Source organism: Mauremys mutica, chromosome 21, assembly GCF_020497125.1.
Source record: "Mauremys mutica isolate MM-2020 ecotype Southern chromosome 21, ASM2049712v1, whole genome shotgun sequence".
Lineage (NCBI taxonomy): Eukaryota > Metazoa > Chordata > Testudines > Geoemydidae > Mauremys > Mauremys mutica.
Genome location: NC_059092.1, coordinates 8,034,257 through 8,060,538, shown reverse-complemented (window position 1 = coordinate 8,060,538; position 26,282 = coordinate 8,034,257). Strand labels below are relative to the sequence as shown.

Sequence of the window (26,282 nt, the reverse complement as noted above, 5' to 3'; positions counted from 1 at the left end):
ACGATCAGTTAAGAAAATGGCTGGCTAAGTGAGATAAACCTTGTCTTTCAGTGTTCAGCATCTGGTTATAAGCACAAACCCAACTCCCTAGGTGCAATAAGTTCATACTGCTCAAACTGCTTATGCCTTGGGGTGCTCCATGCCATCTCTGATCTGAAGCAGAGCAGCAGAGAAAAATGAACCATATACTGCTTACACTACCCCTCACCTGCAGATAAAATGATCAACAAGAACCAGTTTTTTTTTTTTAAAGGTACTCAAGGATATTAGGCCAAAAAACTAACATGCTTTAAGAATGATCCAACTGAGAAATCTTGACTTGCAAGTTATTTCATTTTTCCAACCAAAGAGAAAGTTACAAAAAGAGAGAGACATGCAATGTACTGTCAGATTAACAGCTCACTATTGCATGCACAGTAGAGGGCTTTGTGCATCAGTTGGTCAGTTAGTCTGGCTATATGTAGAACACAATTGGTTCCCTCCATGCCACCACCACTTTCATAAACCATGCATGTCCTTTCAAATCAGTTTCTGGTTTATGAATGATGACAGCATGTTTTTAACCTTCATGAGCATAAACACAAACCATATATATCCGTGTAATTAGCGGGAAAGCTCTTCTGTACAGATTATATTGGCTACAGTGTTTTAACCTGTTTTTAAAATAGTCTTCACAATGTACACTTTTCCATAGTCTGTAAAGGTTTCTACTATAAATTCCCATACATATCTTAAGGCTTTACTTGTACTTATTTGAAATTTATTGCAGTAAGTCCCTTACTGAAAGGCATACAAGTTGAATTTCTTCTTGAACACATGCAATTTGGAAAAATGAGAACCTTGGCCGTCTCCAGAACCCTGGCCTTGTGACGTTTTAACAACATTAATTGAATGCTGTAGGGATTCTTAATATATGTGGCAGGTGTTTCCTTATCAATGTATGAAATGATCTTTTCTTGATATTGTAATTGTTGAAGTGTGCTATGTGCATTAGAAGAAACCTACAGACGGAGCTGCAGTAATATTTTTTAAGATTTACTACCGATTATTATGTATTTGATGTATTTTTATAATAGTGCTAGAACAATTCATTATTTTAAAAACAATCATTCTAATTAAAATGATGACAGAAGAAAGTTAAATATTTGAACCAGACTCTATTAGTAGTCCAATGAGAGGTATCATAATTTTATTTTATGATTTGATGTTTGCCGTGAATGGTATAATTAAGGCTATGTTTTAGTCACGGGTATTTTTAGTAAAAGTCATGGACAGGTCACAGGCTGTAAACAAAAATTCATGGCCTGTGACCTGTCCATGACTTTTACTAAAAATACCCGTGACTAAAACCTGTGGGGGCGGGGGGGCGGCAGCCATGGGGTGTGTGGCCTGGGGGGGTGCCATGGGTGCTCAGGGGGTGGGCACGGCTGGGGCAGGTTCTCTACCCAGTTCCTGAGAAGCTGCAACCTCCAGCTCCTAGCTCCACGTGCTGCCTCTGCTCCACCCCAAGCCCTGGTTGTGCTGATCCCATTGGCTAGGAACTGCAGCCAATGGGAGCTGCAAGGGTGGTGCCTGTGGACGGAGGCAGCATGTGGAGCTAGGAGCTGAGGGCAGGGAGGTCCTGTCACCCTTCCGGGGAGCCCCCCAAGGTAAGCACTGCCCTGCACCACAATCCCCAGTCCTGAGCCCCCCCACACCCAAACTCCTGCTGCTGGGGAGTGGGGGTGCCCGAGACTGCCTGAGCAGCAGCCAGTGCGACTGGCCTAGGGGCTTCCCGAGCTGCTCAGACAGCTCCCAGGGACCAGCTGCATGGGCTGCTGAAGAAGTCACTGAGTTCACAGAAAGTCACGGAATCCATGACCTCCGTGACACACACAGAGCCTTAGGTATAACTGATAAGGTTTAAAGCTCATTTGTTTTGATATAACTGTAAAGAAGCATTGACAACCATCAAATCTGGGCATGCCTATCCTAGATAAACAGGAACATCCATCATGCTTTCAAGATATAGTCCAGAACCAACAAACTCTTGCACTTATAGTTTTTACATTCCAACAAGCAGAGAAGTTATTTTGCTGAACTATTAAGTTTAAAAAAAGCAGCGATGATTTTGTGGCAATGAGCACTTGATGAGGTATTAAATTCTTAGAAATATCGACTATTTCCTACTTTAACACACGTAAAAGATATGATTCTGGACAATCTACCAGTGGTACCTGGAAAGGACAAAGCAATTAGTTTCCACAGTGTCCTCGTCATAGGGCAACCGAGCCCAGAGCACCTCAGTTTTCCTGCTTCAGACTCTCCAGTAACTCCACTTGAACTTTCTTGACTCACTAATACCCTCTTTGGGGCTGATTTATTACTAAAACATAGTTCAAATAATCCATAACAAAAGTCCCAGACATAGTCCGTTTCTCACACCCAGTGCATACAGTCCTCAGTCTCTCATCTTCTAGTTCAGACACAGCACATACTATGTTTAGTGTCTTCCACTACAACCAGGCTCTTTGTCAGTCCTCTCCTGTTCTTGAACGAGGACCGCTACCCCAGCCCTTCAGTTGGAGTGCGACCTCGCTCTTCCTAGCAAAGCATCCCCCAACCCCAGCTTCTCTAATGGGAGTTAATCCTCACAGGAGCATCTGTTATGCCCCCTGTTCTGTTAACCGTTTTGTCTAAGACAGGCCAAGAGGTAGGACCTTCCACTGTTCCCCTGGCTCCAGCTCTCTAACATGGAGTCATCAGTGGATAAGACTGTCTGCTGCACCTCTGCTTCAACTCTCTCTGGTCCTCAGCTTTGATTCTTAGGTTTAAAAGTCAGCAGACAACTCCCTCTGCTGCTCTCTTGCTTTCAGCCTTCCCCCAGGAGCCACCACAGTTGCCTTTGGGGGAACTCCTCCAGTCTCCTGGTCTCACCTGCTGATGTCTACCGCTTTAGAGCCCAGTGCCCTCTTTTAAGACCAACTGGAATCATCTGACCAATCATGGGTGCACAAGCGTCTTCCCTCTTATAGGGCCAGCGTCAATCTGTGAGAGTCCTTCATGCCACTGAATCACAAAATGATGAGAACACACATCAAGTCCATCTATGCTATAATCTACCAGATTGAGTGACCTTGTAGTAACACAGCAGTATCCAAACATACTGTAGTATGGTTGGGTCTTGCCCATATACAGTGGACCAAAACCTAGAACGCCCTTAGAATTAGTATTGTGTTACAGGCAGAGTTCACCACTGATATAAGCAGGAGCAACTCCATTGCCTTGCCTCCACTTACACCAGTAGTGTACTTGCCTTCAGAGCCGTACCCTGATGATAGCAGTTTGGTCCCATCCACATATACAAGATCAAACCATGTTTCAGTTTGTTCCAGGATGCTACCATTATGTAACATGTCCCCTAACAGTAAGTTTTGTAGGGTACACAGGCCCCAAGTAACTGACATACCTAGATCACGGATGATTTCTTTGACCATAAACTTCAGCATCCCCCTACTATGCTCCGGATGAAGAAAAGACAAGAACTCTTCCTCATTCAGTAACAGGTCAGCAGGTGGATTGTCAGCTTGGTACCAACGGTCTTTCAGATTATCTAAAACTTCCTGTGCTAAAAAAAAAAAAAAAAAAAATTGTAATCAGCCCTGTAAACTTAATAGTAGTATAATATTCTGTATTTGGATAATATAGATTTTATTTACAGCTCTTAAAATACAACACAATTTTTCATAAATTAATTTATGTAAGGTAGACTGACCTGGTTCAATACTTCAGGGTACTAAATAAGTAATAATCTCTTACAATGATGGAATGTTTCACTCCAAAACATCCTAAACTATACAAAGAAATCATTTCATATGCCACTGAACTATAGCTACCTTTGGGATAAAAAGAACTTTTAGCAAACACTAATATTACAAAACAATTTAGTACAGGACATGGAGAATATTGAGAGGGTCAAAACAATCGGGTCTTTGTTTGGGAAAAAGTGCCAAGGCATCTTTAATGGCAACAAGTTGTCAGATTCAATATTTTGGTTTTATGACTTATCTAAAAGATAATCTTTAGCAGCACAATAACCCCTACTACTATGCTGGTAACTGGTTCAGAAAAGACAAAAGACTGTCACCTACTAAATCACAAAACACTACACCGCTTAAGTGTTCACTGAATGTCCCCAATCCAAACAGACTTCTCTGTACTTGATTTGCTCTTATAGATTTTTCAGAGTATCTACTGAGTTAAGTTATTGTTATTGGTACTCTAATGGTACTTTGTGCAATCTTTACATCAAGATTTGAGGACTTCAGTAACTCAGCCAGAGACTATGGGCCTATTACAAGAGTGGGTAGGTAAGATTTTGGGGCCTGCGATGTGCAGGTCAGCTAGATGATCATGATGGTCCCTTCTGACCTTAAAGTCTATGAGTTTATGGAGAGAGTCAAAAGCACTCTCAATGGAGATCTGTTCCTTGCAAGTTTCTATATTCTATCAATTTCGAACAGCTAGAGCCATACTTAAAGTTCCATTTAAAAAAAAAAGGGGGGACTGTTCCATTCCCCATGTCTGAATCATTTTTAACTCAAGACTTCAAAAACAAAAACAAGAACCCTCCAAAGACCTTGGTCAAAGACTAAACCTTTGAGATTTCAGCCCAATAGATGATAGTTTTGGAAATTTATAAAAGAGACAAAGTAACAGCTTAGAATGGAAATGCTGTGGCAACCTTAACCATCGTTATCACTCCAGCTGCACAGTAAAAGCTAAATTTACATTTCAATGAGTGAGTTTGGAACGCCTCTCAGTAACCCAAGTGTTCTATATTAGAATTGGAGTATTTCAGAATGTTTTATTTAAAAAAAAATGGTTGTATTCAAGAGGCAAACCTTGCAAATTCTTCAGTTATGGTTAGAATCTAATAAGCGGAACATTTTTGCTGCAAGGAGCGGATGCAAATTTAACCACACATGCACAGAGTTACATTGGAACCAAAAAAAAAGGGCCACCTTATGCTTCTGTTCCTTTCATTTTTTTTGCACGTCATATGTCTGACAAGCATTTTTTTTTAAATGCGGATGTTTTCCTGAATTTGACTGACTGAAAAAGTTACTATCCGAACAATAAGTTTCCACTGAAAGTACACTACAGAGTTGTTTTTTTTAATCTGCAATATAATTTACAACACACATCGAGGCAATCTGGGACTGAAACTGAACTTGAAGGGATTAAATACATAAAGTTTCCCTCCTATTTTGGGCATTTTTTTAATGACAGAAACACTGGAAGTCCAGCCTTTCACACACACTTACCACCCATCAGCTATGCCAACAAACATTTAGCAAGACTCAACATTCTACATAATCCTGTGATGCAAGTACAAAATTAATGTGTAAATTCCTTGTGACAGGGATCATGTTTTATCTGTTTTGGGAGGTGTCTAACATACTTTCGGGTGCTATTAAATTATAAATAAGCAAGAAAGCATCAGTTGCCTCTATAGTTCTATAGCCATTTCATAATTAATGATCTTTCCCCAGAATTTAGAAAACGGTTTGTTATAGAGGGCGGGAGGAATCCTTCAAGTGGTCTTAGTGTGTGCTCCAACTATGGGGCAAGTTTGGAAAGAAACAAACTACAGTTTATACTGTTTATTTTTTAACTGAGGTTCCCTCTGCCCATTTCTTACAATAAGTTCTCCTTCCATCTTTAGTACATGCTAGTCTAAGTAATAACAGGAGACAGCCAGAAAGGAGTTTAAATACCCAATGCATATTTTGAAAAAGAGAACTAGACAATCCAAGTTTCCTGGGCAACATTCTCGCTCTCAGTACAGGCCTGATCCAATGACTATTGAAGTTAATGGGAAGACTCCCCACTGACTTCAATGAACTTTGGATCAGGCTCCTAAAATAGATTCTGATGTGCACGAGGCTGCTCATAAGCATCACTGAGCATAGATTAGTTGCAAGGTTTGCTTACACGGTCTTCGCATTGTCAGCCCTAAATATTCAAAAATCCATGAGTCAGGCTCCCTCAAAATTGCCCTTTTCCTCTGTGGAGTTTAGTCACAAGTGAAGTGAAATTATAGTTTCAACCTAGTCTGCTGCACCAAACTCCCACCCAGTGCCCTTACACTTTGGATGTCCCAGTCTCAGAACAGCAGGGATGTTGCAGGTCAGCCATAAGTTACATTTGCACAATTACTGAGAGTAAGAGTGCCATCCTTACACATAGCCTGGACCTTGAGAGCAACATGATGAATATTTTATCTAGACTATCTAATCAAGGTGAGATATTGTATCGAGACTAAATGAAGAGTAATTCTGCCTGTCCTCATCCTCAGGAAGTGGTAGACAATTAGTTTAATTTTCCCAAACAAAGCTCAGTTGTCTGTTGCCCAGGTATTAAAATTAACTGTACATACAATCTCCTTATTCAGCAAATCTTAAAACATTTTTATCTGATCAGCATTCCTGTAAACTGTAGTTAACCACAATGCCATTAGATATGGCAGGGAAAACACCTGTATTGCATAAAATTCAAAGGCCTATTTGCATTTTAGTTGCTTTTTGATGAGTGGAAACATAACCCACTTTCAAATGACTAATTCCTGCAAGGAAAGACTAACAGTAAATTTAATACTTTTGAGACAGGAAAAGAAATTACTCCTTAAATAGTAACCATGTTTAGAACAATAGGTGTAGTTCAACACAAAACTGCAGAGTGGCACAGAGCAATGTTCAATCTCACTAACTTGAAGAATCTCTTTTTGCACAATATGGAAATAAGAAGGTTGTGAACTGATCTGATTTTGGTGCTATATTTGTAGTATTCGTTGAGTGCTAGGCAGACAGTACATATTTCTGATAGTTTCTTGCATGTATTTTGTGTTTATATATAAATGAGAAAGTTCTGCACATTGCAAATCCCTCCTCGTCATTTTAACAAACATAAAATATTCAACAAAAATATTGCAATAGGACTGAAATTGTACACTGTTTTACTAACTAATCAGCTTGCTATGTTATATATTTGTCCACAAGAACAGAAGAGCAATGGAGGCATTCAGCACCGAGATGGAGAATATTTTCTGGATTTAGTCCTCATTAGAGTAAGAGACCCAAAACTGCTGGCGAGTAACAGGGACAGTGTTAGTTCCAACCCACCATTATCGTAACAGCTTTAACAGAGCTTCTGTTATTCAAGTCTTAAGTATCTCTTAAGAAAAGACCACCCACTATGCAAATACTGTGGTGGTACTTTTTTTTTTTTTTGGAGGGGAGGAGGGGCATGTCACACTGTCTGGTGTGTTTCATGACTTTGAGTGCCGACCTGTCAATTAAACTTGGCTAGTTGGAAAATACCTGTCTGTGATGCTTTAAAGGGGCTAACATTTCTTGCTTTGGGGCTTTTCAGACCCTCCCACATCTCAGTGCTCTCCAGAGGAGTCTCTTCCTTACTCTCCCTGACCAGATCAATGAAAGGGTCAGTAAACGTTCCCTTATCAGCACAACAAATCATATTCACTCCCATCTCCGTTTTGTGGTAAGCTTTCAATCTATTGACACGTACAGTTTGTACAGCTTCCCTGCAGTGAGGCTTCTTGACAATCCTTCCCAACAATCGTGCATTTTGTTTTTCCTCACTAGAATCAGCAGTAACACCAAATCACCAATATCACATGATCTTTCTTCAGCATGCCTATCATACCAAGCCTTCTGCGATTCCTGACTTCTTTCCAGGTTCTGTTGCAACAAATCCATCACAACTTTTAAATTCTCTTTAAAACGAGTGACATACTCCCCTACAGTTTGTCTTAGCTCCTCAGTACTACGCTCCCAAGAGCCTCGAATTAAATCTAGGGGTCCCCTAACCTGTCTCCCATACAGGAGATCAAAGCAGGCAAGGCCAGAAGATTCTACAGGAACACTTTTGTATGTAAATAAGGGAGTAACACATCCCACTCCTTCTCTCACCTGGTGCCATACATTTTCAGTACAGCTTTCAAAGTTCCATTAAATCTCTCTACCAGACCATTAGTTTCTGGATGATAGGGGGCAGTCTTTGAATGATTCACTTCAAACAATTCCCATAACTTTTTAAAGACAACAGACATGAAGTTGGCACCATGGTCTGACAAGATGAAATTCAATAAGGACAAATGTAAAGTACTCCACTTAGGAAGGATCAATCAATTGCACACATACAAAATGGGAAGCGACTGCCTAGGAAGGAGTACTGCAGAAGGATTATAGCAGATAACAAGCTAAATATAAGTCAACAGTGTAATACTGTTGAGAAAAGAAAAAAAAAGACCATCGTTCTGGGATTGTTGTAAGCAAGACACAAGAAGTAATTCTTCCACTCTATTCTGTGCTAAGGCTCAACTGCAGTATTGTGTCCAGTTCTGGGTGCCACACTTCAGGAAAGATGTGGACAAATTGAAGGAAGTTCAGAGGAGAGCAACAAAAATGATTAAAAGGTCTAAAAAAACATGACCTATGAGGAAAGACTGAAAAAAGTGGGTTCATGTGTTCCAGAGAAGAAAAGACTGAGGGGGGGACATAACAGTTTTCAAGTACGTAAAAGGTTGTTACAAAGAGGAAAATGAAATATTGTTCTCCTTAACCTCTGAGGATAGGACAAGAAGCAATGTATTTAAATTGCAGGTTGGACATTAGGAAAAAACTTCCTGTCAGGGCAGTTAAGCACTGGAACAAATTGTCTAGGGAGGTTGTGGAGTCTCCATCATTGGAAGTTTTTAAGAACACGTTAGACAAACGCCTGTCAGAAGTGGTCTAGTTATTACTTAGTCTTGCCTTCAGTGCAGAGGACTGGACTAGATAACCTAGTGAAGTCCCTTTCAGTCCTACACTTCTTGGATTCTATGATGTTTCCCTGGTAAAACCCACTTGCTAAAAATGGTGAAAAGGGTAGTGGCTACCATCTCAGCTTTGATATTAGATAAATACTGGGCTTCAGGGTACCTGGTGGCAGAATCCACCACACCAAGTATATATTTCTTTCCAGTCCTGGAAGGTTTAGAGAGCGATACTACAATATCTACAGACACTCTGGCAAACACCTGTTTGATTATGGGCAATGGCTGTATAGTAGCCTTGCAGGGTCCCTTTAATCTCTCACGCTTCTGACCATAGTCACAACTCTTACAGTAATTTTTTATTGTCTCAAACACGTGAGGGCAACAAATTCCATTTAAGCCTGTCACAGGTTCTTTCCACTCTTAAGTGTCCTGTATATGGACAATCATGAGCTAGCTGCAGCAACTCTCCTCCGTATTTCTCAGGCACAACTACCTGCTTGCAAACCTCACCAGCACATCTCCTTCTACAAAAATCTACCTTTTCCTTCCCCCGCTGGGGTATTATTCTGAGCCGCAACCCGCTCTTGGTCCAGAGAAGGGTCGGCTTCTTCAGCCTTCATAAACTCATTTTCAGCCTCGCTTAAGTTCAGAGCAGATTCTGGGCAAAGCAATGGCATTTTAAAATTTCTCCTCTGAAGACAAGTTATTACTCTCAACAGACAAAAGAACTGAGGAAATTCCCCCAGCCCCTTCCCAGTCCTCCCCTGCTTTGTCTGTGGACAGAGGAACATTCTTTCTGGCTGCAGGTTATAACATTAACTTGCTTAGACATGGCTAAAATGTTACTACCTATTAAAATATTAGCAGGAAACAGATTCCTGATGCTACCATGACGTCAACTTTAATATTCCCCTGCTCAAGGTGGATCTTAGCCAGAGGCACCGTCACAGAGAACTCAGTCAAAGCATTACATTTAAACTCTTAGAAGGAGTTTTGTCTTCCTCTCACCAAACTCTTCTTAACCAAAGTGACTTGGGGATGCTGTGTCCCTCCAGCCCTTACAATCTATGACATTTACCTTAGCATCCTTAGTACATTTTCCACTACCGTCCCAAGACTCAATTCTAAAATAGTTCACTGGCTCTTCCTCCTCCTCGACTGCTGTCCTTGGGACAATGGTCGTGGCATTAACACCAAAGGTTGGGAGTGTATATTGTGTGGGGGATCTTTAAGTTTTGAGTAACTTAGTTTTATATGGCCGGAGTGGCAAGGCACCTCCTCCACTTTGCCAGGCTCAGTGCTTCCCTCTCTGATGGGGGGTGCGGGGGAAGGAGGAGGAGGAGGAGGCCTGGAGTAAATCAGCCCCACGCTGGACGGTGTTTATTTCACCACTTGGGGTTTGTTTCTCAATATTTTCCAGGTAGGTCTCGGGGCAGACCCAAGTACTCCTCCGCCAAACAAAAGAAAGAAATTCATAACACAAAACAAAGGGGAATATATCTTTTATTACCCCCTCTCTGGGAGTGGGTGGCCTTGTTATTGGCTCCAAGGTGCCGATCATTCCCCTAAACAGGCAGTTAGAGTAGCTTTCCCTGTAGGGCGGAGACCAGCCTCCGACCCTGGAGAAGTCTTTCTCCCTACGCCCACTAGCCCTTCAGCAGCTTGCCTCTCCTCCTCTCTAACAAGTGCAGAGTTTTTTAAAGGTCTCAGGCAGCCCTTAACTGGACTCAGGTGTCCCTAGCTGACCAGAGATAACCCCTTTTCAGCTTATAGGGAAAAGTGCTTTTATCATTCTAGGGCTAGTATACCTGCCTTCCACCATTCTCTTTGTAACTGTCCAGCCTAACTTCATCACACTGGGAGCCAAGCAGTGTGGCAGACTATGTGCCTTGCCTTAGCGTAAGGGCTGGTGAAAGTAATTTAAACGACTTACTGGTACACCGGATCCTGAGCAGAGGGTGGGGCTTCAACCAGAAGGGGTGTGGCCTCAACTGGAAGGGGCAGGACCTTTAAATCCCTGGGCCCTTTAAATCAAGATTTAAAGGGCCCAGGGATTTAAAGGTCCTGCCCCTTTAAGCTACTGTCCCAGTAGCTGGGAGCCCCAGGCCCTTTAAATCACCCCTGGAGCTACCAGCTGCAGAGGTGGCTGGAAGCCCCGGGGCTTGGGGGCAATTTAAAGGGCCCGGGGCTCTAGCTGTGGCCAGAGCCCTGGGCCCTTTAAATCGCCAACGGAGCCCTGGGGGCTCCCGGATGCCACCGCTATCCTGGCACTCAGGGCTCTGGCAGAGATTTAAAGGGCGGTAGTGGCAGCTGGGAGCCCCTGTCCCTTTAAATCACTGCCAGAGCCCCACTGCCACTACCTCAGGGCTCCTGCAGCGGGGCTTGGGTGGTGATTTAAAGGGCCTGGGGCTCCCTGCAGCAGCTGGAGCCCTGGGCCCTTTAAATCACCACCTGAGCCCCAGTGCCGGAGCCCCTGGGGTAGCAGCGGCAGCCAGGGGCTCCAGCAGTGATTTAAAGGGCCCTTTAAATCACCACCCAAGCCACCTCCACTATCCCGGGACTCTGGTGGCAATTTAAAGGGCCCAGAGCGCCGACCGCTTCTGGGAGCCCCAGGCCCTTTAAATCACCAGCCTGGGGAAGCCAGTCCGGTCCGGTTCGGCACGGCGTACCAGCTCTTGCTGGTATGCCATAACAGACCGGACCGGCTTACTTTCACCTCTGGGTAAGAGCTTTAAAATCTGGGCTCCCTTGAGGATTTTTTGTAATAAAGTTGGGATTAGATTTATTTCTAGACTCCTCCACCCCCCTCTTAACCTGGGGGACAAGGGGATTTCCCTCCCCTTGGGATTTGCCCCTACCCCTCTTGAAAAGTTCTGTAAAGATAGTTTCAGATCAGGAACTGAGAACTTTGCGCATAAGTTTTGACTAGGCAGCAGGGAAAGGAATAGAAGTGGGGCACGAATACCTTCTGCCCCAGATGCCACAGCCACTGATTGCTACGGCTGAAGCTCCAGGCAACCCAGGAAGAATGTGAACACTAGAGACTGATGGTGGAATTGCAGATCAAGGAGAAGAAAGAAACCTAAGAGGTGGAGGAGGAAGCTCACTAAAGATGCATGGAACTAGAAGCTGAGGAGAGAGCACACCAGAAACAGAAGGACGCTCACACATCACAGCTCAAAGTACTGGAGCAGCAAAAACAGCATCCCCAGCTAGTGAGTATACCCCCGCACAAGGAGCAGCCTGCCCAATTTATCAAGAGACTGACTGTACAGAGGAGTGCCTGTCCATCTCTGAGGAACTGTATGATATCCACAAGATTCCAGAGGATAAGTGGATACCAATCCTCTTGACTAGAATAACTGGGGAGGCAAGACAAATTTTTAACGATACGGAGGAGGGTGATGCTAAGATATATAAGAAATTTAAAGAAAATATATTGAAAAGGTTTAAGATTATATCTGAGTCCCATCGATTTGAAGTATAGGAATCTTAAAATGTTTGACAGTATAACTCATGCTGAATGTGTGTATACAATGTGTAATTTTATGAAAAATGGAAATAGGGTTGACTATGAAAAACTCATCTGATGGTACAGGAGCAGTTGTTATGGGTAGTTACAGACAAGGTGAAGGCAGACATCCGTCACAACCTTCCACAGTTTTGGAGGCTGCAGAAATTGCTGATGAATATGTTGAGTCAAGGGGTGGAGGGTGGCAACATCTAGGTGATCTGGTCTGGTTTCCAGCTCTGAATTTGTCAGTACTCAGCTGACACCTACAGACTTGGAAAGAGCTGGGCCCTGGTTTGCCAGCATCACAGGATACACTGGATGAATGAGGACAAAGTTGAGACTGCCTAACTGACCTTCACTTTGGACAAAGAATTTGACCTTAAGTCTTCAGAAATGAAAAGCTATTGTACCAACCCAGGCCAGGATAGAGAAAAAGAATTTACAGTAGAACCCCGTTTATCCGATCCTCCATTATCCAGCTCTCACAGAAGTCCAGAAGCAGACCCTCTCTCCTGTGGCTGCCAGATGGCGCTGCAGCGTTGCATGTTCCCATTCTCCAGATTATCCAATCTGGTCCTGGTCCCAATTAGATTGGACAAATGGGGCTCTGCTGTATTTCTTTTTTCACATTACCATTCCTACTTCTCAAAGTAAACAATGAGCTGGGCTAATCTGCACTTGCTGTATTGGGCACAATAACTAATTTATTCTGCCTTTTCTTTTTTTTCCCCCCATCTTGCCATTCTACTGAGAAGTGAATTTCCCAGTTTTTAAATCACAGCTAAAAAGGTGATAATTGCAAAACTGAAATGCAGTGATCCTAAAAATTTAGGGTCCAACCTTTATAGGATTAGAGGGCTCTCAAAGACCTGATCATGCAAGATGGTGTTTAATGTTCAGCTCCTTTCCTCTCTTCATTCTTGGCGGCAGCTACTATGGCATTTCACCTCTGTCTCCTTTCAAAGCCAAAGCAGATGCAGTCATATAGCTGGAACAATAGTCCTGTACTGAATCTTGATTTCTAAGCTGCCAGTTCAGCCAATTTACTGCTGGCCAAAGGACTGGAGCAGTACAATGCTTTTCTTAGGCAAAATATGCCAGTATCAGCAACTGAAAATACTTACTTTCTTCATCAATTTTTAGCTCTTCGTTGTTTTTGATCTTCTCTGCAATCTCTTTTTCATTAAAGCCCTTGCTTGCCAAAAACTTTATTTTATACTCATCCCAAGACACATGGCCTGTAAGACAGAGACATATCTCAGACATCACAAATAGTCTAACATTTTAAAATCCGAACTTCTGGTCTTATTTCTTTTGAAATCATCTGTTAAAACACTTTACACATCTGCAATCTGTAAGAACCACATCCATTCACATTTACTCACAACCACCCAACACTTGTAAATTTCATTGGGAGCAGTGATGTGGCAAAAATACCTCCCAACCAATCCTCCTCAAAGTGGACTAAGGTTCCTTTCCACAAAGGTAACGTCTGAAATGTTCCTATGGTTGTCCATTCTAAGGGTCAAAATTATGTCTTTGGATGTCAATGAGAGCTCAGATGCATTATCAAGGGCAGAATTTGGTCCCTACTTTATTTTTAATGGGTAGGGCTGCCTAAGGATTCAATCTGACTCAATGACAACCATTTTAAATTTCTTGTTCCTTTTAAATCTTTTCTATCTCAAAACTAAGCAGCTTCCCAGAGAGTGATCAAAGATCTAATAGCAACATTTGTCTGGTTAACTATACTGCTTTTGCCTTACAGTGTTATCACTGAATCTGCTCTCTTGAAAGAAATCAAAGTAAATATAACACCAACTCTAAGGCCCTGACAACCGTGGGGAATTTTTTTTTTAAATTTCCGACCGTTGCCAACACCAGCACATTTCAGCCAGCATTAGTAATGTTGGAAGCCCCAATACTGATATGCATTTTTAAATACAGTCTATTAGACCTGCCCTGAGCAGGGTTACATGATATATATGACGTTAAAAGTGACTGTGGGAGCAAACGAGAGCTCCCAATATTACTAATGTAGGTAAAGCTGAACGAGAGATAGCAATCAGAGAAAATATTCAGAAAGTTTCTCCTAGTGTAGTTAAGTCTTCAGAGGAAAAAAATCCTCTTCTGTCCTCCCCAATGAATGATACAAATGTAAGGATGAAACTGGTCTCATGAACTTCAGAGGGACTAGGTTTAGGGTTTGGCCTATGATGAGTGCTTCAGAGCAACTAAATGTGCAGCCCATAGTCAGTTTGACCTCTAGCTATAATGTTTTTAAATGCCCTAGAATGACTATTTCACAAGATAAATGTTGTTCTCCTACCATCGCCATCAGGGTCCACAGCTCGGAAATGCATTTTGTTCTCTTCCACAGCTTCCTGGAAATGCTCTTCTGTCTTCTCCATGATCCAACGCTGCATCTCTTTAGCGCTTATTTTTTTGTCCCTATTAATATCTACCCTGCAGAGGAAGATATGAGAATAGTTAAGAGCCCAAAAATACCTCAAAACACTAGATGTGTCACTTCACTGCCCACTAACAAGAACAGAAGACAGTTAAAACAGAAGTGAGATGGTTCAGTTTAATTACAGAAAAAAATCATATTGCTCACTACTTGAGTAAAGTATTATTTAACACTGAGCCATTGACTGAAGAGTAAACAGAGACAGCTACAAAGTTACCTGGGAAGTTAAAAATGGCTAAATGTGAAGTCTGAATAGATGAGTGCGCAGAATGAGAAACTCCTTTAATAGGATCAGTTAGTTATTTTCATTTTAAGATTGTTTCTTTCACTGTTCAGGATGGCCATTATGTTTTAAGTACGCCATGCTGTTTTCCTTCAGTTGCAGCAGTCAGCCTTTTTGCTCTTCTCAAATAAACAACAACGTTAGTGGGACTGCCCAGTGAAGTAAGGTGCTTAATTATCTTTCATTATCCTGTAAGTTGGTAACATCTACCCAACTTTTAAAAACAGCAAAGTTTGTTTTTTTTAATAAAGAAATCACAGAAGTACACTGCATGGTCCATGCTATGTTGACTCTACTTTTCCTAAACTTAAGGTTTAATTATTGTTTCTGATTTTTCAACTTGCTTGCTATTGTAGACTCTCACTAGTGCAGATGTCTCAGCATCTTTTAATTCTTGCTTCCTTCTAGACCCTTTCTTCCTCTCTGTTCACCTCAATATCTCAATTCAGTGTACTTCCAAGCTTGTCTCCTGCTGGCTTTCAGGATCTAGCACTCTTCCCCCGCCCCTTTTTTATTATTAAATACATAAACTCTCCCTCATTTACTGGGAAGACGAGATGCCCCTTATGCTTAACCATTTATTAGAAAAAACTATAGTCATTAAGAGAAAGAAAATAAAGTGAAAACCTTGGTGCATGGGCCTCCAGAAAGGTTTCTCAATTCCTTTAATGCTATTGTTGTAACTTTAAAAGATATCTAAAACATCTTCTACTGATTATTTTTATCCCTTGATCTGTGAAGAAGACCATTGTTTCTACATGTTTATAGGATGGTTGACTGAAAAGTGATCTTACAAAAGTTAAAGCTGAGGTAATGGACATCTGCTCCCTGTGAGTCTCGCCAGTTGGATCTGCTTTCCTTTTTTAGGACAAAGACAAGATATTTCTATGTTCAGTACTGCTCAGGTGCAGAACCATAACCTATATTACATTCTATCTCATTGACCAAACTGCAAGATATGTGCTAATTGTAAAGTCTGTTGGCAATGATGGATAAAAGAGCAAGAAGTTTGCTCAACTTTTAAAGAACAGATGTGATTTATTTTCACTGTCAATGGTGAAGTCTCATTTCAGTTGAGCAAATTTAATACATCATGAAATGAGAATAAGTATGATCACCCAAATGTCATTTTAGAGTTCTTTTTCTGAACACAACATCAATAATCCAAATGTAAGTGAGCATCAAAAACAGAAAAAAGACATTTTGTTGACATTTAAGAACCTATTTAAAGTATACCAAAACCACCCATGTTAAAATTTTAAGAAGCGCATACAGGCACAGGCTTCACTTCACCTTTTTATCCGTTTGCATCACTATCTTAAGACTTCCGAATTTTTACCATTGAAACTTAGGCTATTTAATACGTTCCCCCACCTTTAAATGTCAACTCAAATGTTACAGTTAGAACAACCCAAACATCTGATCTTTTTAAATGTTCATCTGTATTAAAAAGTGCAACATTAAAGTTTTTAAATACTGTATTGTTTTTTCACAATGTAAGTACGTGCACACATGGAATATCAGACTCACTGCTTTCCTTTGTGGCAAGGAGTAATTTACAGCAGACAATAGTAAAATATGTTCATCACACTTGTACATACATTATAGTTATCATTACTCGGATAGCTTATTTGTGATATTTTGGTACTGAATAAGTAACAAAATGGCAACAGAACGTGTTATCCTTAACTTTGACACCTCTCAATTGCATTAGACCAGATCAGATGAGAAGCCTACAGTCACCACACATGACCTTTATCCACTACAGCAATTTAATAATGGCTCCCAAATAAGATTGTCCATTGAGTGATTGTAAAAAGGCAGTCTTCTTGCATTTGCCTCTATCTAATAATCCATTGACCCATTCCTCAGTTCTCTATATGGTATTGCTTTTATTCACCACTGTGTTCCCAAGAATCATCCAAATGTATTGATTCAATGAATTGGTACACCCAGTGGTAAGGCTGGCCATAATCCTTTTGACATCTATAAAGTATATTTTTTAGGCACACAGTGCACTTACAACTGTACAGAACAAGACACGGCCTTTGTTCTGAGCTTACAATCTAAGAGGCAGAATGGGCCATCAAAATAGTGTGTAGCGATATCTTATTTAGAATGGACTAATGAAAAAGCTTCCCAGTAATAGTAATGAAAGGTTAGCTACTGGGTAACATGGGGCTAAAGCTGTACAAACAAAGCTGACAAATGAAGCTAGTACAGGCTACAATTCATGAATATATAGTAATAGGGAAAGTTTTGCTAAGAGCTCTGAGAAGACAGCAAAGTGTTCAGCTAAAGGGGAAAAAACCCAGATGTTAGTTCAGAAATACTGTATATTCCACAGAACTGTAGCCTACATGATCTTAGAGAATTTAAGCTTCCATGTAAAGTGAACAAAATATACAGAAGAAATACAGCTCAGCATAGACATTCCTCAGTTGTCTCTGGGTGAAAAATGCCTGATGCAGGATGACAATCTTTCAACACTTTGCCATGCATCAGCTCTGATAAGTACATTGGTTCCTCTTGTTCTTCAAGAAATACCATTAATATTACAGCAAAAATTAATGTGGCATTTCATAAATTCTGTAGAAATCTCTCCAAGGAATTGTTTCCAGAATAAGAAGTCAGACTGAAACAGCCTTCCTCTGACAATAATCCTTTCTGAGTTCTCAACAACATAAAATACAAGATAAATATTACATTATAGTTCACTAAACTGTGTGCTTTTTCCACAAGAAAATTACAGATTTCCAAAAATAGATGGTAGCTGCTGCAATATGTGACAACTGTGCCATGGTCTGAATGCATTTTAGTGACATCCAGTGTAATTCACAAAAACTGTTAAAAAATACCATTACACTTAATAAGGAAGTAAATCCAGTTAAGGTTAGTACTCTTAACTGGTGGCAATAAGTTTAGGTATAACAGGGATATTCAGGGAGTACACGTGTATCATATTTCATTATCTATGCACAGCAAAAATAGTTAAGAAATATTAGTATTAATGTTTATATCAGGCCTTTAAAGATATAACACGGTATTTCTGTTAAAAGGAACAAATGTGGCCTTATTACAGGTGTTCCATAGGAGAAGGCTTACTTACAGAAATCCAGTTTATTTATAGTGAATCAAGCACAGTATTGACCAAAGTAACAAAAACCAGCCACCCAACTGACAGTTATCCAATGGCCCACATGAAATGAGCTTAGTGATCTCAGCCTATTTTCCGCCCGGCAGGAGTCCACATCACAAACCACCACAACTGGACCTTTGTGGCAACCTCAGCAGACAGGTCAATGACTGAAAGGAGACTGAACTCCCTTCTCGGAGCTAGAGTCCATTCCCCACATCAGGTTTCCAGGCATAGCCATTTGGGGAAGACTGTACTGGTCCTGCTCATGCTGTATATATTAAGATTGTCAGGCTAGCAATTTCCATTAGCTCTAAATATACAATTTGTTTAGGAACAAGACTATTCCCGTTGCATACAGATAATGAAAACCAGACTCAAAAGGTAATATTTAATAATGAGAACAATGTAATTATTTACAGTTGAAATGATATACAAGAGTTTGCTAGACTACTTTTTAAAATCTCTAGATGCAGCACACTTTAAAAATGCACAGATCATGACAAATAGGACACAACTATCAAGGTAGGTAAGGTTTTTAGCTAAACAACCCGCCAAATCTAAAAATCTAACTTTATAACGACAAGCAAGCTAACATGTCCCCTGAGTTTCATTCCATTTTCAGTATAATTGTCCAAATCTACCACTGCATGGCTATAGTCTCATCATCTGCCTTCCCCCACAAAAGAATAGGTGATGGCATTATAAATGAAAATTGTGCTTAGGTATACCAGATGTACTTCAACATTATCCCCAAATTATGCTCTTTTTAACTATTACATTAAAATACTCCATTGGTTTTGGCAATCCCCAACATAACCACTCCCCTACTTCTATTCTGAGCGATAAGAATAATGGACCTCAAATGCTATGAGAGCCTGCAAGCATCACTAAAGTTCAGCCTCTTCCCTTTCAGTGCTTGTTAAGAACCCCATGTGCTCTGCCTCAAGAAGGACTGAGCTCAGGAGTTCCACAGTAGAAAGAGGGAAACAACCTTACCCCTACACGTACTGGAAGCAGACAGGATGTAAGTTTTCTGGCTAGGGACCCCATGAATGATTAGTCGAGGACTGGCATTCAGTTCCCAAATGTGTGTGCTTATAAGGGGCAAGAGATATTAGCAAAATATGAACAATTAAAAGCTTAATACTCACTTTCCAGACGTGCACAGTGGTAGGTCCATTACCACACACACATCCTGACAGGAAACCACATGTACTATATTACTGAAATGGAATTACTAAATTCAAACTACAAAACAGATTTAATTAACCAAGAAAGCCCACCCTTTACAACTGAGATTTGTGGTTTGAATTCTTTTAGAGTGGTAGCCGTGTTAGTCTGTATCAGCAAAAAGAACGAGGAGTACTTGTGACACCTTAGAAACTAACAAATTTATTTGGGCATGCATCCGATGAAGTGGGTTTTAGCCCATGAAAGCTTATGCCCAAATAAATTTGTTAGTCTCTCTAAGGTGCCACAAGTACTCCTGTTCTTTTTGGTTTGAATTCTGGCGTCCAGTCTAGTCTATGGTAATTCATGGTATGGCCACACATTGAATACTGAATATCTTAACACACTTCTTGGCCCACCAAGTGCCCAAATACTCACCTTCTTACATAAAGATAAAAAGAAAAGCAGATTTGTTTATATGTGATGATGATCTTATGTTATGTTCTTATGATATACATCAGGAATTTCTGCATAAAGTGATCATTTTTGGCCAAGACTTCAATGACAGATGTCTTGTCAAAATTAGCCCTTATCTCAGTGTACTTCCAGCAGGAAACAATTCAGGGGACTTTTTTGTTGTTGTTGTTTTTGGTTTTAGAGACAGATAAATATGGAGTTTTTCTGCGTTGACCCACAAATTCAATTTAGCATGCTTTTCCTATAACAAGAATTAAAAAAAAAAAAGTGGTTTTTTTTTTTTGCAAAAATACTTCATTAAACATCCAGGTTTCAGACTTTATGAAAATACCTCAAGTCTTTACAATAGGCAAGTTACTGTTTAAATCAATTAGCCCATTGGCATGTCTGAATCTTGAAGATCATACCCTCTCAGTTAATTCCCTGTGGAACCTGAATGTTCTTTAACTTCCTTTTTAAACATAATTAAAAATAAATTTGCTCTTATCACAGGGAGAAACTGAAGTTACTGCCTCTCCCTGCTTTCTCTCTCAGTAATTGGACAGAGAATGAAGAGTCTTTAATACCTTAGTACCAGATTCACACTTTTTTTTATGTCCTCATACACCCCAAAAAACCAGAAAACACTGCCCCCCCCAGTGACTCCACCAAAAGTACTGGAACAGTCTGTTTTTAATACATATTTAGTCACTACATTTAGAATGACTTTGTGCTAGAGGAACATCTTGTCTCCACTAAGTAAGAGTAGCCTTACAAACAGAAGCCAAGACTGTTATGACTTGGCTCTCTTCAATTACGCAATCTTATCTATTCCAGGCTTTCTATAATCTCTGAAAAGAAAAAAGTTTATGAATATAATTCAAAGAAACCTAAACTGTATAGCAAGGAACACAGCCTTAGAAAACTGTACAGGCTAATATGAGTAGAGGACTAGTTAAAATGCAATGAGACAAAAAAGGCTGTGCTGCATTGAACACAGAACTTATCACCATATTTTGTCTAGCTCATCCCCATCATTTTTAAATTTTACATAATGCATGACTGTTGGAACAGCTACAACAGTGCATGGGCATGTATTCTTAGTTCCTAGGTCTAGTTTCTTATAGATGATTGATGTACAAAATCTAATTATGTTATAAAATTTGTATTTTTCAGATCTGAAAGTTACATTAAGTTCCAATTAGAAATATTCAGCACATTACATCATTGGGCTTACCCCAGAAGACAAACTGCATTTGATCAAAAACACATCACCGTATATACTCGTTCATAAGCCGAATATTTCTGGTAAAAAGGTGTCACATCAAAGAGTGGGGGTCGGTTTATAAACAGGTCTACACCAAAATTTGACGATTTTAAACTCTATGGAATTATTGAATTGAATATCTAATACAGGGATCGGCAACCTTTGGCATGCAGCCCACCGGTTTGTTTACCTGCTGCACCTGCAGGTTTGGCCGATCGCGGCTCCCACTGGCCACAGTTCTCCGCTCCAGGCGAATGGGGGTGGCAGGAAGTGGCAGCCAGCACATCCCTCGGTCTGCGCCGCTTCCCGCCGGCCCCATTGCCCTGGAACGGCGAACCGCGGACAGTGGGCGCTGTGATCGGCCAAACCTGCAGGCACGACAGGTAAACAAACCGGCCTGGCCCGCCAGGATGCTTACCCTGGTGGGCCACGTGCCAAAGGTTGCCGATCCCTGATCTAATACATTGTAGTTTTGTTTACCTTGAGCATCTGCAGGCATGGAGCCCCTCAGCTCCCTGTGGCCATGGTTCACCTTCCCGCAATTCCCACTGGCTGGGAACCCGACCTGCCAGCGGCTTACCCTGATGGCCCGGGAGCCAAAGTTTTCCAACCCCTGAAATATTGGGTCGGCTTATGAAAAGGTCATACAGTTTTTGCTATTTTTACCTATCCATTTTGGGTATAAACGAACGGGCTAATGAACGAGTATATACGGTAATTACTGACCACAAAAATGTCAGCTACTATTTTGTATGAAAGAAAGGCTGCATCCCTAATTAACTTGATCAAAGAACACTTTGGCTGATAAGAGTGATACCACAGAATAACAAACAAGGCTAACCAAATCTTCTCGTATGGGAAAAAGAAGAGTTAGCTGCAGAACACAGCTGACAGATCTACTTTGGGCACAGTTTACTCTAAACACCAGTCCATTAAAGGGGCTTTAGTTGTACTTTGCTAAATATAAAAAATTCCAGGCTCAAAGTTAAAGAAAAAAAATTCTAGTCCCCTGAACTCTAGTCACTTAAGCCCTGTTGTTGGTTCAAAGACAGTATCAGTTAAATATCTAGCTATTGGGTCAAGTTATCCATTTAAAAAGACAGCATCCCCCAACTGTACAAGAGATGGGAGGACGGGGGGAAACTGTCTCATTGCAGTTTCCCCAATCTCCATGTAAGACTGGACCTATATAAGATTACTCCCTCATACAGCAACTACTGCTTTTACGCACTTGTCTCAGAGTTTCAAATCTGTCTCAGTGTTTAGGTTTGAAAACATGTCTGGTTTTGATAAGTGCCTAAAAGATCCAATAGTTACTAATTTATCTAGAAGAATGTGGATAGGATAAAAACTCTACCTCTGAGTTGCCTTTTCCAGAAAGGAATAGTGTCTCACCTTGTTCCTTAATCACCCCATTAGATAACACCTTAGATAATGTTTTCACCCCTCTAGCCAGAAGGCCGAGCTACACTTTGAGGGTACCATTCCAAGTGGCATATAAACAGTTCCAGGAACCTTAGCTGCTGCTCATTAAAAAATAAAAGTAATTTTTTAAAAAGTCTTTAAAAGAGGCATTTTTTCTTTTCCCAGACTCCTTACCAGTGGTCGAAGGAAGATCATTTTTATCTCCTAACTCAATCATCTGGAAAACAAGCTTCTTCTAATTCCCCAAAGAATTCGGGGAACCTTCTAATCTGATCTCATGAGGGAACACAATGTGGAAAAGCACTTGAATTAGGTCGATAATCATTTCTAAGGTCAGGACAGAGGCAGCTAAACTGCTTTTGACCTGCCAAGGCAGCCTCCATCACAACAAATAGATAAAAGCAAAGGGAGACTGCAATTTGTGATTTACAAAAGTCCCTAATCAAGATCTGAATGTGCTAATCAGCTTTCAGTTTCATTATTGCCAGATGTTTATTTGATACAGTCTTAACAATAAATCCTTAATTTGTAAATAAACTGTCAGTGGAGTGACTGGTTGAACAGCAGATTAGCAATAAATGATTTTAGTTTTCAGTGTGGAAGGGTAAGCCAGGATAACTATACACCAATGGTTCCCAAGCTTTTTCTGCCATTTGTGCAGGGGAAGCCCCTGGCGGGCCGGGCCGGTTTGTTTACCTGCCGCGTCTGCAGGTTTGGCTGATCGCGGCTCCCACTGGCCGCAGTTCGTTGCTCCAGTCCAATGGGAGCTGCTGGAAGTGGCGAGGACCAAGGGACGTACTGGCCGCCACTTCTAGCAGCTCCCATTGGCCTGGAGCAGTGAACCGCGGCCAGTGGGAGCCGCGATTGGCCAAACCTGCGGACGCGGTAGGTAAACAAACCGGCCCAGTCCGCCAGGGGCTTTCCTTGAACAAGTGGCAGAACAAGTTTGGGAACCACTGCTATACACATTGGTTAGCATTTGAAAAATAAACTTTGTGTTAACCCTTTCAGACATCCGCTGTTGACAATACAGCACAGATACACCAGTGTTTTTCATTAGTAAGTTATGATTTTGTTGCAGTGGCTAAAGAGCGAAAAAGTTTTGCAAGGTTCCAGTCTACCATAAAAAAGAGCCATGATCCAAGCGAACAGTTAGATGCCAGGAACTCCCTAGTCTGACACCAACTCTCTTTAGCTTTGAGCAATCCTCTTAACATCTGTGCCTCAGTTCTTCCCAGGTTTAAAAGTAGAATAATAAGTGACCATCTCACAGGAGTGCTGTAAAGTTTAGTTAGTGATACAGCATTTTAAAGGTGTATTAAGTATTACAAAATGTATTCCTTGTAATGCCAGAGTCCTGTAAATCCATGGATATTTGCTTTATATCCATTGATGCAGATATCCACAGACCATTTTTGCAGATCGGATGAGGATACAAATTTTGTATCTGCGCAGGACTCTAATGACAGGGGTGGTGTCATTACAACCCACCACAGAACTATCCTGCTCCCAGGAATTGCAAATCAGACATTTCATTGAAGTAGATTGCTTTGTTTGGCAGGGAGAACGGAGTGCTAAATGAGTACCTTAAAAAATAAATAAATAAATAAACAAACACCCTGAATGGAGCTGCACTGACAGAAGAAGCAACACCCTACTGAAGAAGCAATACCCTGTTTTCCAAGTTAAAGAACAGAATTGCTGCAGAGAAATATCTGGGGAAATTAGCAGTCTTCAAAATTGCAAATGCATAGTCACCTCCATCCTTGCCAGATACTCAATTATAAACTGTTCCAATAAAAATGGATTTCAAAGCCTCCCTGCCAATTCCAGCACAATTAAACAAAATGAAAAAACTTAACATATTCAAGATCTTTTTTACTGCCACCAGAATTACCTAAAAATATTAGAAGTACCAACTCAGTCTACACTGTTATAACAAATAAACCCAGGGTTGCAAAACATAAAGGAGAAGCAACTCTGCCATCTAGTGGTAGTGACAATTCACCGTTTTTATTCTTCATATGTTCTAGCCCTAAAAACTTACACATGTGCACTTTAGTGCACTGATTTACAGGTCTGCTAACACAAGAAATTGATCTAGTTGTTGATTTAAGCCTCTCCTAATAAAATGAAAGGTGCTTTATAAACAAATACAAAAAGTGGGCATATTTTTATGCTTAAAATAGGATTTTTTTTTGTTACATTAGAATAAAAGCCCATCTATTCTGAGGAACTTCAAGTAATGATGTTTAGCATGATGTCATAATTTAAATATACCTTATCTTTCATTATACTTTACTTTCTAAGCTCTGGGGAGTTGCCTACATATGTTTAACTGCAGCAGTAACAGAATTTTGCAAGCTCTTCGGGAACACATGAAGAATGGGAAAAATTTCAGTTTATAAATACTTGGGATGGACCAAAATACTAAGGTGACAGAAGTTATTTAAGCATTTAAACATGTAAAATACAAGAAAAAAAAAGAGTCAGACATAGTATCAACTGCAAGGGGCTTTTGAACAAAAAGTGACTACATGTGCTGTGAGCTTTTTGCTGAGTTTGTCCTTTTTCTTTAGTCCTGATTCTCTCCACAATATTTTCTTTTCCCCTGCTAGTATTTCTGTGGATCATACCAGAAGGGAAGTAAGCGCAGGCCCAACAGCAGTCCTAAACATATACTTACACATCGATTAAAACTGAGTAACAGAGAAATGAAGTGACTTGCCCAAGGTCACAGTGCCGGTCCAGTGGCAGAGTCTGGAACAGAACCCATGTTTTCCAATGCACAGTGCAGTGCCCTATCCTTTGGAAAATTCTACTGCACTAATGCATGAGACTAGACAATGAGCCTGACTATACCCAAAGCACTCAAATCCAAAAAGTAAACAAGCTGGGAGGGGGGGAAAAACTCCTAAATCTTTCAATTTTAGTAATCCATGAAGTTACTTAACAGTAAGTTTCTTCACGTGGGAATTTCATTTTCAGTGGTGGATTTTACCAACAATCTACGGCCCCAATCCTGAAAGCTGATTAAAGTGCCTGGACACTGGAGGTGGGGCGAACCGCACTCATTAAGCCCCACTGATTAGTTTAAAGGGTCAGAGTCTAAGTTAGTTGAATACTTCACTAACACAAATGTAATGCTTTAGGCAAGGTTGCTCATTCCTCTCATTGTAATCACCCTTCAAAAAACCTTTCAATCTTGTTTTTCAAAGAAGTTTAATGAATTGAGCATCGAGGAAGTAGAGAAAGAAATATAAATGCAGCGGGATTGGCTGCATATTTTTCTTGATACACTATAACGTAACTTACTTTGAAAATATGGCCATAAGCTTCCTTCTGTTCCTTCTCGGTTCAGAATCTTCATCAAATTCTTCCATCTCTTTTCCTAGAAAAACCTCTTGATGAAACTCCTTGTTAAGATGTCCGTCCATCTCCATTTTGACCCCATTCAGGTGGTCTGGGGGCAGGATCTCATTCTCATCTTTGCTGTCAACTGCTTTCTCTTTTAAGGCAGAATTGTTTGCAGGCCTGGCATAGACATCCATCAGCAGAAACACAAACAGGAGGGACAAATAGAGAGAGCCCAAACTGCAGAGGAAGGCTTGTTTTGACATCATTGTTGTTGTTCTTGTCCAAAATATTAACAAATTAAATTATGGTAAAAGAGATTAGATGACCTGGAGGTAGAGGGGGAAAAAAAGCAGAAATAAGGAACCTAAAATTGTAAAGCT

General features: G+C 40.7%; 1 protein-coding gene across 2 annotated transcripts in view; it reads right to left on the bottom strand.

Annotated features, from left to right (window-relative positions):
• SDF4 (stromal cell derived factor 4) overlaps window positions 1-26,282 on the bottom strand; it is a 41,747-nt gene that overhangs the window by 10,392 nt on the left and 5,073 nt on the right. For both annotated transcript variants that reach the window (XM_044996322.1, XM_044996320.1), the window contains exons 2-5: window positions 25,861-26,228; window positions 14,665-14,801; window positions 13,460-13,573; window positions 3,449-3,607 (exon numbers count right to left, since the gene is read on the bottom strand). In XM_044996322.1, coding sequence (XP_044852257.1) covers window positions 3,449-3,607; window positions 13,460-13,573; window positions 14,665-14,801; window positions 25,861-26,168 — 718 coding nt within the window. In that variant the 5' untranslated portion in view covers window positions 26,169-26,228. The remainder of the gene's footprint in view (window positions 1-3,448; window positions 3,608-13,459; window positions 13,574-14,664; window positions 14,802-25,860; window positions 26,229-26,282) is intronic.